General features: G+C 41.1%; 1 protein-coding gene across 3 annotated transcripts in view; it reads left to right on the forward strand.

Moving 5' to 3' along the window:
- The window catches only part of RALYL (RALY RNA binding protein like), a 519,639-nt gene that overhangs the window by 450,403 nt on the left and 53,712 nt on the right, over positions 1-15,524 (forward strand). For all 3 annotated transcript variants that reach the window (XM_045581553.1, XM_036437321.2, XM_036437324.2), the window contains one exon: positions 12,872-13,035. In XM_045581553.1, the coding sequence (XP_045437509.1) occupies positions 12,872-13,035 (164 nt within the window). The remainder of the gene's footprint in view (positions 1-12,871; positions 13,036-15,524) is intronic.

A 15,524-nucleotide genomic window follows, 5' to 3' on the forward strand; every position in this document is an offset into this window, starting at 1 on the left:
GCCAAATATGAATTTTTAAGAATTATCTGATCAAGTAATTTCTATCCTTTCTACAAAATATGCTATATTTTAAATATTAAATAGCTTCTAATAACTTGTCCTAGAAATGATGTGAAGTTCTGACAACATTGAAATAACCCACAGATATTAAGAAAATATAACATTAATTTTAATTTTTACTGAATTTATTGGGGTGACATTGGTTAATAAAAGTATACAGGCTTCAGGGGAACAATTCTGCACACATCATCTGTATACTGTATTGTGTGTTCACCACCCAAGTCAAGACTCCTTCCATCACCATTTATCCCCCCTCTACCCTCTCCTATACCCCCCCCAATCCCCTGGCAAGCACCACACTGTTTTTTAGGAATAAAACATAGATAGTCCTCAAACTATTTGGAAATTTTCATGTTTGACAATCTTAAAGACATTTTATAATGCAGCTTTTTTTGAGTTGCATAGCATTATCCTAATTACTCTCAAGTTTTCAGTCAGTGTACATTGTCATTTAGTCTGTCAGTGTGAAATTGTTTGAGCATTATAACTGCTTGATTATTTTCTAACAGGTGACTTCCTTCCGAATGGAAAGAATTTAAGAGTTTGGTCTAGATAACAAGAGACCCAAATTCTGGGCAAGTGGCCAGGTCCAGTCCTCTCACCTTTACAAGGAAGCCAAGCCTGGCCGGCGTGGCCCAGTGGTTGAGCGTTGACCTATGAACCAGGAGATCATGGTTTGATTCCCAGTCAGGGCACATGCCTGGTGCTGTGAGGGGACTTTTTTCAGGCTTGATCCCCAGTTGGGGGGCATGCAAGAGGTAGCTGATCAATGATTATCTCTCATCATTGATGTTTCTATCTTTCCCTCACCCTTCCTTTCTGAAATCAATAAAAATATTTTAAAATAAAGGAAGCCAAGATCAGCATTTTTATTTTGTATAAATTATTGTTTAATGAAATCACTAATTAGATTAGATGTCATTAAATAGGTAGGTAGATAGGTTGATAAATAGATGACAGAGAAATAGATATGTAGATATAGATAGATAATATGTAGGTAGATAGATAGATAATAGATAAATAGATCAAAAGATGGATGATATATAGACAGATAATAGTTAGATAGATAGGTGAATAGATGATAGATAAATAGATGGAAAGATGATAGATAAATGGATGATAGATAGATGATTGATAGATAGATAGATGATAGATAGATAGATAGATGATAGATAGATGATAGGTAGATAGATAGATAGATAAATAGATCTTGCCTGCCAAAGAACAAGAGCCTTAATCAGCCAAATAATCACAGTCTGAAGCTCTCAGATGCCTCTTCTCTATATAACAAAGCTGACTCGGAACAATTTCCAAACAATCAGAGAGTTTTATATAAAACCTGTTTGGCGTGTGAGTGTGCAGAAGTATGCTGTACTTGTGCTGCTGACAGACTGTGTGAGCAGTCTGTGCTCTCATTAGTGTATCTTCCATTTTTGCTCTTGGCTGACAAAGACATGAGAACCTGTCACAGAGGTCCAGCCAGGAGTCCCTATGAACACAGATGCCCAGAATGGAGCGTCCAGACCAGGGAAATAGCTCCCAAGTCAGTGCAAACAGTGTTATCCACAGTGATTTCTCATGCATTGAATTCTGTTTGTATTTATGGTTCTTTTTTCTTTCTTTCTTTGCTGATGATGCAAACTTGGACACATTATTTAATACCACAAACCCTGTTGTCTCAACCATGAAGTGAGCATGATACTAATTCCTGCCTCATGAGGCTGTGCTGAGGATTACATGAAAGTAGCATATGTATAACAATCAGCATTATGCCTAGTATTGTTTTTAGTGCTTCATCGGTGTTGGTTAAGCACAGTAGCAGTAACCGTTAACAATGGATTTCTTATATCGATATTCTTGTGGCAAAGTCCCAATGACAGAGGAAGAAATGGCTGGTCAGTGGTCCTTCCTCGCTGCCCAGGGCCCTGCTCCGGGAGTTCTTCTTGTAGATTTTTCTCCTACCCCCAGAGCCTCCCTTCAACTGGCCACGCTGATCAGACAGAGACTCTTGGTCAGGAACACAGAAGTCACATGGCTGTTTCACAGGGATGTCTGCATGAACAAAGCAAAGAGGAAACTGATATCGTGGAGTTTGAGATGGCACGAAGCAGCGGCCTCCTCCAGGGCTGGGGACCAGAGCAGAGGTTGGAACCATGGTGGGACTTTCTGCGCTGGCACCTGAGTGGGCTCTGCTTGGTCCCTGGATTGTGACTGAGCCCAGAGGGGTCCCTGACCACTTCCAGGGGCATGAGAGCACTGTTCTTCCAGCCAGGGTGCCAAAGCCACTCAGCCTGGGCCCACCCCTGCTGTAGGGATGGATGGCCACTGCTGGGGTGAGGACATGAGCCGAGGGATGGGGACAAGAACAGTATGCCAAAGCACACTCTCTGTCCAGTCTCACTGTGTCCCCTCCAGTCCCTTGTTGGTGTGGTCTGAGAATCTCAACCCAGCTGTAGCTCAAGCCGTGGCTATAGCGGAGAGATGCTAGCCTGAGAGGACAGCATCCACATGGTACCATGTCCCTGTTTCTGCCCATGAGAGTCTAACACATGTGGGAATTACCAATCCTTGAGGAGTTTTAAACACTTAGAAAACCTCTGTAACAAAAGTCCATCTTACCATGGTGGTTCTGATACACTGGCCCAGTAGTAACTTTTCCTAAGGCTAATCGAACGCCTATCCCTAATTTCAGGGGTGGGGATGAGTATCACCAAGTAGCACCTGAGAGGCTATTCCACACCTCATCTCTTTATGCCACGCAGAGCATTGAGCTGCAATTGACAGTACTCGCTGGCATGTTCTGCTAAAAGGTCAAGTCCAGCTCTAAATGAAGGACTTCAGACATTATTAAAACAAAACATCTTCCAAGTAAAGCAAAGAAAGGGTGTGCCGGAACCCTATTGAAGCCACCAGGGGTGATTTCAGCTTCTGAGGTGGGAGCAGGTTAAGTCAGCCTCTATTCAACAAACAGCCTCAGGAAGAACACTAAGCAGTTTGATCCAGGAACATGGGACTTCTGTGAATAGAGAAGAGGAAATGCCCACAGGTGCTTGGCCCTGGAGAAATCATTTTCTCAGTAAGCGATTCAGGGGCTCACTCAGCCCTGGAACCCTTTTGACGGCCTTTTAATTAACAGAAGAGACGCCGTTAGAGTTTCAGTTCATGAAAAAACTCTAGGTTGCAATTGTTTCAGACCATTGATAGTTGAGCACAGTCTGCATTTGTGAATGTTGGAAAAACATATTAGCAAAAGGCAATATCCTTGTCATTATGTAAATTTGAATTACCGGCTGGTAGAGTGGTCTTCCATTGAAAACATCTGGAAATAGCAACATGGCACAGTAGACGAAGGGTACAATGTGGAGGCAGAAGAACTGAGTTGCAGGCCAGCTGAGCACATGTCAATGGTTTAAATTTGGGAAAGTCACCTCCTCCTTTTTTTGCAAGTTTCCTTCATGGGAAAATGGTTCAACAATGCCAACATTGCAGAATTATAAGACTTAAAGACTCACTGTATTACTATTCAAATGTGTCATCTTTGTAATTACCCAAAGCTATATACAAACTATAGCAGAGAGCAAAGTTGTACAAAATATAAAAATTATGTTAAAGTCAAACTATTACTCGGAGAAACCAAGATGGCGGCATAGGTTAATACCTGAACTGCTACCTCACACAACAATTTCAAAACTACAACTAAAAGACAAAATGGACATCATCCAGAACCACATGAAGGTTGGCTGAGTGGAAACTCTACAACTAGAAGGAAAGAGAAAAGCACACTAAGACTCACAGGAGCTACAGAGGGCAGAGGTACAGAGATGCGTGCTCAAAGAGGGCTGGCATCTGAGTATGCAGCTGGCCTTCTCAATTTGGAGGGAGACAAAATTCCCAATTGCTCTGAACTCCAGTTCCGGGTGAGACTCTGGGGACTCTCTGGCAGTGGGTGGAACTTGAGGGCAGCTTTCTCTCAGAGGTGCTTGCAGTGATTACTGCGGGATATTGAGACTCAGGGGCCTCTTAGGGCAGGGCTGACAGGAAGCCATTGCTGTTTGCTCTGCCCTGAGATCCCACCCTATGCAAGCAGAGTGCAGAGGATTTTGCATATGAATGGCCTGGTCCTTTGAATTCTAAACTTACCTGACAAACTGTAGCTGAGTCAGTGAGATCCAGAACATCCAAAGGAAGGCCCAAGGCCAGACAGCAGCTTGCATTGCTTCACAGCTGGGTCTCATCTGGGCACCTCCAAAACCCAAGCAAAGAAGAGGAATCTGCAGATCTCTCCATAGTTCCTGCTGGGTGGCCTCAGGCAGAGGCTAAATTAGCACCTCCTTGGAGATCCAAGAGCCAGTGTATTCAGGGGTCAGAGTGGGACCATCCAGATTACAACTCCTCAGTTCCATAAAAGACACTCAGGGTGAAGACTCAGTGAGCACCAAAGCCCCACTGAAGCAATTCTTATCTCATAAGGGCATCTCTAGCACAGAAGTTCTCCCATCATAAACACAGCCGATCCTCACACAGCCAACTGGCCTGGAGGTCAATTCATCCCAGTGATATCAACAACAATCAAGGCTTAACTACAACAAGACTGTGCACATAGCCCACAAGGGGGTGCACCAAGAGTGTACACATCAGGTAACTGGGGAGGCTGAGCCACTGAGCCCTATAAGATACCTACCACACAAAGCCACTATCAACTCAGGGAAGCAGCCAAAATGCAGAGACAAAAATATAGGTCACAAATTAAACAAATAGAAGAAAGTAAATGACTGGATATAGAGTTAAAAATCATGGTTATAAGGTTTTTCAAGAATTTCCTAGAAAAGGCCAATAAATTTAACCAGACAACTGGTGAGAAGCCATGATGCACACTGACTACCTTGGGGCAGATGCTCTATGCAGGAGCTGCCCACTGGTAGTCATTGCACTCCCACAGCTAACTTCCCACCGGCTGGCCAACCTCCCAAGGTCTCTCCCCTCAGCCATTCAGCCCCAATCAGCCCCTATCACTGCCCAGGCCAAGAAACCCCACCCATGCACAAATTCATGCACCAGGCCTTTAGTATGTATATAGGTTCTTTAGTTAATCTCTTCCCACCCACCCCTCCACCCCTCACCTTTTGAGATTTGACAGTCTATTCCATGTTTCTATGTCCCTGGATCTATTTTGTTCATCATTTTATTTTGTTCTTTAAATCCCACATATGAGTGAGATCTTGTGATACTTGTCTTTCTCTGACTGACTTATTTCACTTAGCATGATATTCTCTAGGTCCCTCTCTGATGTGTCAAAGGGTAAGAGATCCTTCTTTTTACAGCTGCATAATATTCCATGGTATAAATGTACCTCAGCTTTTTTATCCACTCATCTACTGATGGGCACTTGGGATGTTTCCAGATCTGAGCTATTATAATTAATACTGCTATGAACATAGGGGTGCATACATTCTTTTTTGGGATATATTCCTAGAATTGAGATCACTGGGTCAAATGGCAGTTGCATAGTTAATGTTTTGATCCCTGGTTATCAGTCATACACCTGCTAAAAGGTTCCAGTGAGAACGTGGCCAGGAACCTATTCTCAGGATTTGGGTCCAGGCAGCCCAGTGAGTAAACCCTGAGTCAGGCCACATATTGTTCTTAGCATCAAGCACATGTGACTATATATTCTGATTCATAAGTAAGGAAAATGAAGAAGTCATTTTCATAAAGGAACCTTAGGAGAAAACAGGTAACTGCCAATTCTTGAACTCTCTATTTATCTAAAATGAACATTTAGTGTTCAATGACAAAATTCTCTACAAATGTTACATTTAAATTATTTTTTAATTTTAAAATCAAATTAGCTGACAGTAAAAAACAGACATTCAGACAAAAGACCACCAGCCAATGATTTATTAGAAGAAGGTGTGTCTACCTGAGAAAATGCACCACAGACATTAAAAGAACCACTAGGAAAACCACCGAGCAGGCTAGGAATGGAATGCTGTTAATATAAGCCAAGGAGAATTCACCAGAAAGCATGACTGCACACATTTCTAATTCTGTGAAGAATGGAGTGCTTGTGGGAAAAAGACTAGAGAATGATACTAGTTGTTTTTAGAGTGTGACACTGGGAATTGGGGGTTTTCATCTATTTTCCCTAAAATGTTGCTTTATTGTTGTTAAAGCTTAATAGTAACAAGTTTTTAATAAAAACAAATATTCAAAACTCTATTCATTATATGTCAATATGCCATTGAATTGCCTCTGTCCAAAAAGAAGCCATTTCAATAGCTAATGCCCTTATTCTTCCTAGAGACAAATAATGTCTATTTTGTCAAGTAAGTTAATATCAAAATTATTTACCAGATTTTAGCTTTTGCTATTCAACAAAATTACATGTTTCTGATATTATTAAAGCAAAGAAAATTCCAAACAAGAAATGAGCACATGGAAATTAGAAATGTTCATTAAATAAAGCAACTTAAATCATCAAATTTCCTCCAATGGTTGCTTTTATTAAAATCTGACTATATTTGTTTTATTTAATGTTTGAGAGTAGCTCTTTTAGAGTTCTTATTTTAGAATAGATCTGGGGAAGGAAAATTATGCTTAGCTTCATTGTACACCATTATCTATTTAATCAGTAAATATTAGGGGTGAATAGTATTTTTGGATTTTTTGAGGTTTTAATTTAAAATAGACACTGGGGAAGGAAAACTGATGTGTTTGGCTTTATCATGAATCATTATCTATTTGACCAGTAAATACAGGGAGAAAATGGAATTCTGACTAAGCAATATTGGGGGAAATTAACCATCACAGAAAGACCGGGAATCTATATAATTCTAAGAGTGGAAATAAAAAAGTAAGAGGAGGGAAGAAATGCTAGTTTTAACTGACCTTTGGAATTTGGAGCCCACTGAACTTCATTGGTTGGAGTCTCTGTGGTCCTATATGGATCCTAAATGGACTGTTTCCTTTGTCTCAGCCCCATCCATACTCTGTGAAAGCAGCAATTTTTTGAGCTGTGACACACAGAATTGGGGTAAGAAGCCAACACGGGGGTCCTCTTCACAGCTGCTCTTCGCCCACTTCCCCGGCATTGGGAAAGACCCCACATCCCACCTCAGTGCCCCTCCCCAGCCTGTTCCTGCTATGCTTCTATGCATAGGACAGAGCCCAGTCTTCCTCCCTTTTCTTTCTGGTCAACTCCACACGTGCCCAGTGAAGATTAAAAAACTCCCCAATGCCATTTCATTTTGTCAAATTCTGTGAGATGCCCATAACTTTCTTTGTTTATTGTTTTGTTTTGTTTTAAATATGTACCACTTTTTAAAGGTGACCTTCTGATGCTGTATGCCGTCCCATCAGTTTGGCAGAAGGACTTGGTAAACGGCACCTGGTTCCTTGTTGAGAAAGAGTCACCTCACCCCCCGCCCCCTTTGAAGCAATTTAGCAAAATAGTCAGAGGACCAGGCTACACTACGTTGGAATTATCAACGAAGGACGGGATCCATACTGAGGATGTTATAAAATGTGTGTCACATAAAGAAGTATGTCAGATGCAGCTACCTTCTCTCCACATAGGCTCAGACCCAGCAACTTGTGGCCTTTGTGCTCCTCGACTGGGGAGGCAGGAGAGATGCTGCTAGATTTTTCAGTTCCCTGTAACATATCACAGGATTGCATGGTCACTGAAGTGGCAATGAGCACGGTATTTTATTTGACCTGAATTTTCATTACAGCATCTATCATAGATTTCAGTGATGCTTTAGAAGTGCTCTTTACCAAAGGTATAGATTAGCTCATTTAATGAACCCGCTAGACTGCATGGCCTGGGCAATGGTCTGTCCAAAGGCCTTGCCTTTCATCTCAAGGCAATGTCTACCCTGGGAGAGAAGAGTTGATTGCCACATTTTCCCCTCCCTCAATAGCTGCCTTCGAACTTGGGTTCACTGACTTAAGTAAAGAAGTCCTGGAGACCTTGTTTGTGGTGGAAATGAGGCGCGGGCTTGGTTGACCCTCTTGATTCTTCAGGCCTAGTAGGGATGGCGCTCCTAACCCTTGTTGTCACTCTGTCTACATTGCAAGTGAGCTGGGTGGACCCTCACGAGCTGCTCTTTGCTAACAGTTCTTTGGATCTAGTAGACTTCGCTTATCACAGAAGATGGCTCACCCCTTTCATTTCTTTTCCTTCCCAGATATCTCTTGCGTTTTCCACAGCATGTTTGCCAATCATTTTTGAACACTTTAGCTTGCTAATGTTGGACATCCCTAGCTCTAAATTCCACTTTAAATGTGGTTCATATTCTACTTCTTTTTCTCCAACAAAATGAGTGAATATTTGGAAACCAGCTGTCTAATTGTTATCATATTTCACATCTTATTCTATAAAACAATTATCCCATTTTATCTGAATGTATATATAACATGTAGTTTTATGAAAGAACAGATGCAGCTCGGGAACATTTTGTCTCAACTATGTTATACAGTGTAGTACTACATTCCAGTGAAGTGTAAGGTTTTCCAAAGCTGCCGAACGTGTTTCTTTCTCTATTTCAATGGTATTCTACCTTGTATGACACACATTTACCACTCTAGGCTTCTTTAAGTAAACAATATAGGATTCATACAGTGTTTCATGTGATTTTAACTCGAATTAAGGATTTCCCGGATCTTACCTACCTTTTCTACACTAAGAACTGACTTGGAGAGTCTCTTTCAGATGTTCTAAAGGAGTTCTCATCTGTTTACAGTCATTTTCTCTGAATTATTCATGTTTTCATGTAGTTTCCTATATTCTGCCTTCTTGTCCAAGTATAAGCTTTGCCCACATTATCAAACACCTTCCTACACACTGTTATGAACAGAAGCAGCTAGGGAGAGTATATTTCAGATGTTATAAAGGAGTTCTCATATGTTTTGAGTCATTTTTTCTGAATTATTCATGTTTTCATGTAGTATCCTATATTCCTACACACTGTTATGAGCAGAAGCAGCTCGGGAACATTTAGTCTCAACTATGTTATATGGTGTAGTACTACATTCCAGTGAAGGTTAAGGCTTTCCAAAGCTGCCGAACGTGTTTCTTTCTCTATTTCAATGGTATTCTGCCTTGTATGACACACATTTACCACTCTAGGCTTCTTTAAGTAAACAATATAGGATTCATACAGTTTTTCTTCTGATTTTAACTCGAATTAAGGATTTCCCGAATCTCAGCTACCTTTTCTACACTAAGAACTGACTTGGAGAGTCTCTTTCAGATGTTCTAAAGGAGTTCTCATCTGTTTTCAGTCATTTTCTCTGAATTATTCATGTCTTCATGTAGTTTCTTATATTCTGCCTTCTTGTCCAAGTATAAGCTTTGCAAACATTATCAAACAACTTCCTACACACTGTTATGAACAGAAGCATCTCGGGAACATTTTCTCAACTATGTTATAGAGTGTAGTACTACATTCCAGTGAAGTGTAAGGCTTTCCAAAGCTGCCGAACGTGTTTCTTTCTCTATTTCAATGGTATTCTGCCTTGTATGACACACATTTACCACTCTAGGCTCCTTTAAGTAAACAATATAGGATTCATACAGTGTTTCATGTGATTTTAACTCGAATTAAGGATTTCCCGGATCTTAGCTCCCTTTTCTACACTAAGAACTGACTTGGAGAGTCTCTTTCAGCTGTTCTAAATGAGTTCTCATCTGTTTACCGTCATTTTCCCTGAATTATTCATGTTTTCATGTTGTTTCCTATATTCTGCCTTCTTGTCCAAGTATAAGCTTTGCCCACATTATCAAACAACTTCCTACACACTGTTATGAACAGATGCAGCTCGGGAATATTTTGTCTCAACTATGTTATTTGGTGTAGTACTACATTCCACTGAAGGTTAAGGCTTTCCAAAGCTGCCGAACGTGTTTCTTTCTCTATTTCAATGGTATTCTGCCTTGTATGACACACATTTACCACTCTAGGTTTCTTTAAGTAAACAATATAGGATTCATACAGTGTTTCTTGTGATTTTAATTCGAATTAAGGATTTCCCGGATCTTACCTAGCTTTTCTACACCAGGAACTAACTTGGAGAGTCTCTTTCAGATGTTCTAAAGGAGTTCTCATCTGTTTACAGTCATTTTCTCTGAATTATTCATGTTTTCATGTAGTTTCTTATATTCTGCCTTCTTGTCCAAGTATAAGCTTTGCCCACATTATCAAACAACTTCCTACACACTGTTATGAACAGAAGCAGCTAGGGAACATTTTGTCTCAACTATGTTATTTGGTGTAGTACTACATTCCACAGAAGGTTTTTTAAATCTTTATTCCTAAAGAAATGGAAAGAGGAGGATCATAGGCATAAAAACAAAACAAAAATGGCAATAAATAAATACCTATCATGATAACCTTAAATATAAATGGATTAAATGTTTCAGTCAAAATACATAGGGTGACTGAATAGATTTAAAAAAAAAAACAACATGAGCAACATATGCTTTCTACAAGAGGCCCACCTCAAAACAAAAGATGCACACAGACTGAGAGTGAAGAGAAGGAAAAGTATATTCCCAAGTAAATGGGAAGGAAAAAAAAGGGAGGGTAGCAATACTCATATCAAGATTGACTTCAAAAAAGGGCCATAACAAGAGACAAAGAAGGCCATTAAGAATACTAAAGGGAAGGATTCAAAAAGAAAATATAACCCTTGTAAACATATATGCACCCAATATATCGATAGGAGCACCCACGTACCTAAAAAACTCTTGATGGACTTTAAGGGAGAGATTGACAGAAATACATCATAGTAGGGACTTTAACACGCAGTGACATCACTGGGTAGATCTTTCAGACAAAAAATTAACAAGGAAACAGTTGATGAAATGGGTCTAACCAATATTTACAGAACATTTCCCCAAAGCAACAGAATATACATTTTTCTCAAGTGCGCATGGAGAAAGAGAACAGATGTTAGGGCACAAAACAAGTCCATACAAATTCAAGAAGACTGATATAATAGCCAGCATCTTCTCAGATCACAATGGCATGGAGTTAGAAATCAACTATGAGCCGAGACCGGTTTGGCTCAATGGATAGAGCGTCGGCTTGGGGACTGAAGGGACCCGGGTTCGATTCCGGAAAAGGGCATGTACCTTGGTTGCGGGCATATCCCCAGTAGGGGGTGTGCAAGAGGCAGCTGATCGATGACTCTCATGGATGTTCCTAGCTCTCTATCTCTCTCTCTTCCTCTCTGTACAAAATCAATAAAATATATTTTTTTTAAAAAAGAAAAGAAATCAACTATGATAAAAAAAACAAACAAACAAATAAACCAAAAAACCACTCAAATATATAGAGATTAAGTAGCATGTTATTAAACAATAAACAAACAATGAGAACAAACAAGAAATTTATAACTCCCTGGAAACAAGTGAAAATGAACACACAGCCATCCAAACCTATGGGACACAGTGAAAGCAGTCCTCAGAGAAAGATTTATAGCACTGCAGGCCTACATCAAGAAACAAGAAAAAAGAAAATAAATGATCTCACCTTACAACTACTACCCTGCTTCCCCAAAAATAAGACAGTGTCTTATATTAATTTTTGCTCCCAAAGATGCGCTAGGTCTTATTTTCAGGGGATATCTTATTTTTCCATGAAGAAGAATACGGTACACATTTATTGTTAAATGAAAATAAAGGAAATTTATTACCTGTATATAGTACGGTAGTACGGTAGTTGTCAACACAAATCAGACAAACTGTGAATCCTACAGTATCAAGAATTTACTCATTTATTCAATGACAATCATGTCATCATCTTCTGGAACATCATCATAACAATCCAATTCCTGAATTTCCTGGTGAATTTCTTGTGACTCCATTTCTTTCAGAATCAGTGGACCAAATCTCTCATGTTTAGCAATAGCACTGTCTTTAAATGAGTACTTCTTGTCAAGGTAGCCTGCTCGCAGTGCATTTGCAATGCAACTGTCAGTGATTTTCTCCCATGAATTCTTCACCCAAGTCACAACTTCTTGCAGTTTAGGTTTCACAAAGTTTCCACGCTGATTTCTCTCCATTCTATTTTCAATGTAGTCATTAATTTCCATGAGCAAATTGTCTTTGAATGGCTTGCTTATTGCAATATCAAGAGTCTGAAGATAGGCCGTCATTCCTGCGGGAATCATTATCTGATCTATTTTTTTTCGTAAATTAATTTTCATTCTGAGACAGAGCCTAAGGGGGGCCTTATTTTCCAGGGGATGCCTTATATTTCACTTAGAAGGAAACTTGTAAGTAGGTCTTATTTTCAGGGAAACACTGTAGTAAATGACTTCAAAAGAAAACAGCAAGAAAAGCCTAGAGGAAGTAGAAGGAAGGAAATAATAAAGATCAGAGTGGAAATAAACAACATAGAGACTAAAAAAAAAAGTACAAAAGATCAATAAATCCAAGAAATGGTTCTTTGAAAAAATAAACAAGATTGATGACTCCCTAGCCAGACTCAACAAGAAATAAAGAGAAGGGACCGAAATAAGTAAAGTTAGAAATGAAAGAGATGCTATAACAACGGACACCTGTATTTGTGCTTTTATACCTAACAAATGAGCTCATATTGGAGAGTCAGATTCTAATGTCCAGAAAGCATAGGCTACTTTTTATTTCTTTTCAGAAGTGATTTTCTAATAAATACCTGTTTCCAAATGTTAAATAACCAAAACGTCTACTGAAGTTGACTGCCCGGCCATTCTCTCACTAATTTCCTCCTTGGCCAGCATGCTGAGGCCCAAGCCAATCTCCCCATGTCTGTGTTCTGTGCAGGTTGTTCGATTACCACGGCCGCGTGCCTCCTCCTCCCCGCGCCGTCATCCCACTGAAACGCCCCAGGGTGGCAGTCTCCGCGACTCGTCGGGGGAAAGGGGTCTTTTCCATGAAAGGGGGGTCGAGATCTGCCGTCAGTGGGTCCTCTTCCTCAGGCTCGAAATGTAAGTAGCCTCCTTCTTCGCCTTTTAAAGAGGGCAGGGGTAGATACAATGCCTGAAGCCTGTGTCAGCAGGTAACCACACCAGCACGTTCTGCGGGGCACTAAGTACTAAAGGAAAACTGGTAAGAAATGGGTCACTTTCCAGCACAAACACGCTGTGGCTGACAAAACCTAGGAACACTTTGAAAACTTTGATCTGTGCAAATAACGAGCTGTTGGCCCTCTGAGCTTGTGGCGTTAGAGTCCTGAAGCAGAACGTGTTGCCTTCAGTGAATGAACAATTTCCCTTCTGAAGAGAGAGCATACACTAGCTTTCCAGAGGAACATTACGCAAAATCCGTGCGTGTGAGTAACTGAAAAACCATTAGGATCATGAAGACGGGCAAACTGCATAGTAGAGATGATAAAAGTGTAACTTGCCATCCTACTGTAAATCATAGAGTTACTAGAGGCCCAATGCACAAAATCCATACAAGAGCAGGCCTTCCTTCCCCATACTGCCAGCACCTGCTTCCCTCTGGCACGGGGGCCGGGCTTCCCTCGCAGCCCTGGCTTCATCAGGAAGGTCATCTGGAAGGACGTCCTGTCTAATTAGCATATTATGCTTTTATTATTATAGATGTGTCTGCAGACACACTTAATGTCATAAAAATAAAATATGTATATAAATTTACATTGCTGAAACAAAGAGACACAAATTTTCTAACTAAACACACTTCTAAATTTTTACACAGACTCATTCAGGGAAAACTCTAATATATTATTGGAATACTATTTTTAAGGAAAAGGATGTGAAGTTTTCTGCATTCTTTGAGATTACAGTCTAGCAAAGAAGAAACAGACAACAAGTAAACAAATAAAAATGTGAGGTAATACAAGGCCAGTTGTCTCTATGTTGAGGAATCGAATAGAATAGAGCAACAGAAAGGTTGGGAGAACTCTCTCATATGGTAGTCTCTGACAACCTCTTGGACGAGATGACGTGAGCAGAGACCTCAAGAAAGTGCATGAGTGCCCGGCTGTGATGGCTCCGTAGTTGAGTGTTGACCTAAGAACCAGGAGGTCACGGTTTGATTCCCAGTCAGGGCACATGCCTGGTGTTGTAGGCTCAATCCCTAGTAGGGGCTGTGCAGGGGGCAGCTGATCAATGATTCTCTCCCATCATTGATGTTTCCATCTCTCTCTCCTTTTCCCTTCCTCTCTGAAATCAATAAAAACATATTTTTAAAAAAGAAAAGAAAAGAAAGTGCATGAGTATGAGAGTGCTCCGAAGTTGTCGGGGCAGAGCATTCTGGGCAGAGAGAACAGTGAGCACAGACAAGTTCCATCAGCATAACTGGGACCAGGGAGGAAGCCAGGGAGGTGCAGAGCTCGGTGGGACGGGGAGGGGAAAGGAGAGGGAGGGGAGAGGGTGGCTGGTAACAAGCACAGGAGGTAGAGGAAGCGAGAGTCAGTGCAGCTTGGGGGCCCTCAGAGGGACTTTGTGGTCATTTGGCATCCCAGCCCTTTAAGACGAGTCAGGCAAGTACTGTTCTCCCAATGTACCGATGAGGAGACACCGGATGTCACGTGGCTGGTAGGAGAGAGCCAGGCCTCTACCGGCCTCGTGCTTCCCATGCGGGTGCTGCACCTGCCACAGGACCCTGCCCTGGCCTTCCGGGATGACCAGCGTTGCTAAGACCACGGAATCACTGAAGTACTTGGTCTTTATGTGAAGATGTACAAAAAGGCAGCTCAGGGAGAAGGACCCACTAATGCTCTGGTAACTGATAAAAGTTGGGTTTGCTCAGAATGTGGTGAGAATGACCTAGCAATATCACCCAAATAGCAAGAGAAATAAATTTCCAGTTCCCTGTGCGTGACTCTGCCCATTTCTCTATCTATCCTGTGGTAGCTGAACATGAGTTCCCTTTCTGAGTCTTAGTAATAAAATAAAATGACTTTCAGCAGCAAAGTCTAACCAGAGTGTTATATACTCTCAGATGATTGTCAAAAGCAAAGGAAAGTTCTTGAATTCGGTTTTTCTGTGGGAAATTGAATTGCCTGCGAGGTTTACAGAAGACTTTTTTCTGCCATGATAATATTAACTTCAAACAGAAATATCAGGCAACTGTGGATTCTTTGCCCTGTGGTCGCTTTTAAGACAAAGATTATCAATGACAACATCATTGGCCTATTGGCCACAGCAATTCTTCATCCAACTCTTCATCGGTGAGAGTGCTCTGGGCTTCGCAGATCATGTAGCATTCCTGACCCCACCCCCCAAGGCCAACCCTGGTCCTGAGGCGGTGCTTCCTGAGGGGACAGCCTCCCTCCTCCCTGACTGTCTCCTGCCAGTGCCACTCAACTGTGCAGCCTCGGCCACGAGGTGGCCTTAACCACCTGTCCAGCCCAGTGTGCAGAGAAGATGGTGGACTCCAGAAGTTATTTTAATGTAAAATATTAATATCCAAGTGGTTGTTTTTCACCTTTGTATTTTTCGATTTCTAG

Source organism: Pipistrellus kuhlii, unplaced genomic scaffold (genome assembly GCF_014108245.1).
Source record: "Pipistrellus kuhlii isolate mPipKuh1 unplaced genomic scaffold, mPipKuh1.p scaffold_m20_p_14, whole genome shotgun sequence".
Lineage (NCBI taxonomy): Eukaryota > Metazoa > Chordata > Mammalia > Chiroptera > Vespertilionidae > Pipistrellus > Pipistrellus kuhlii.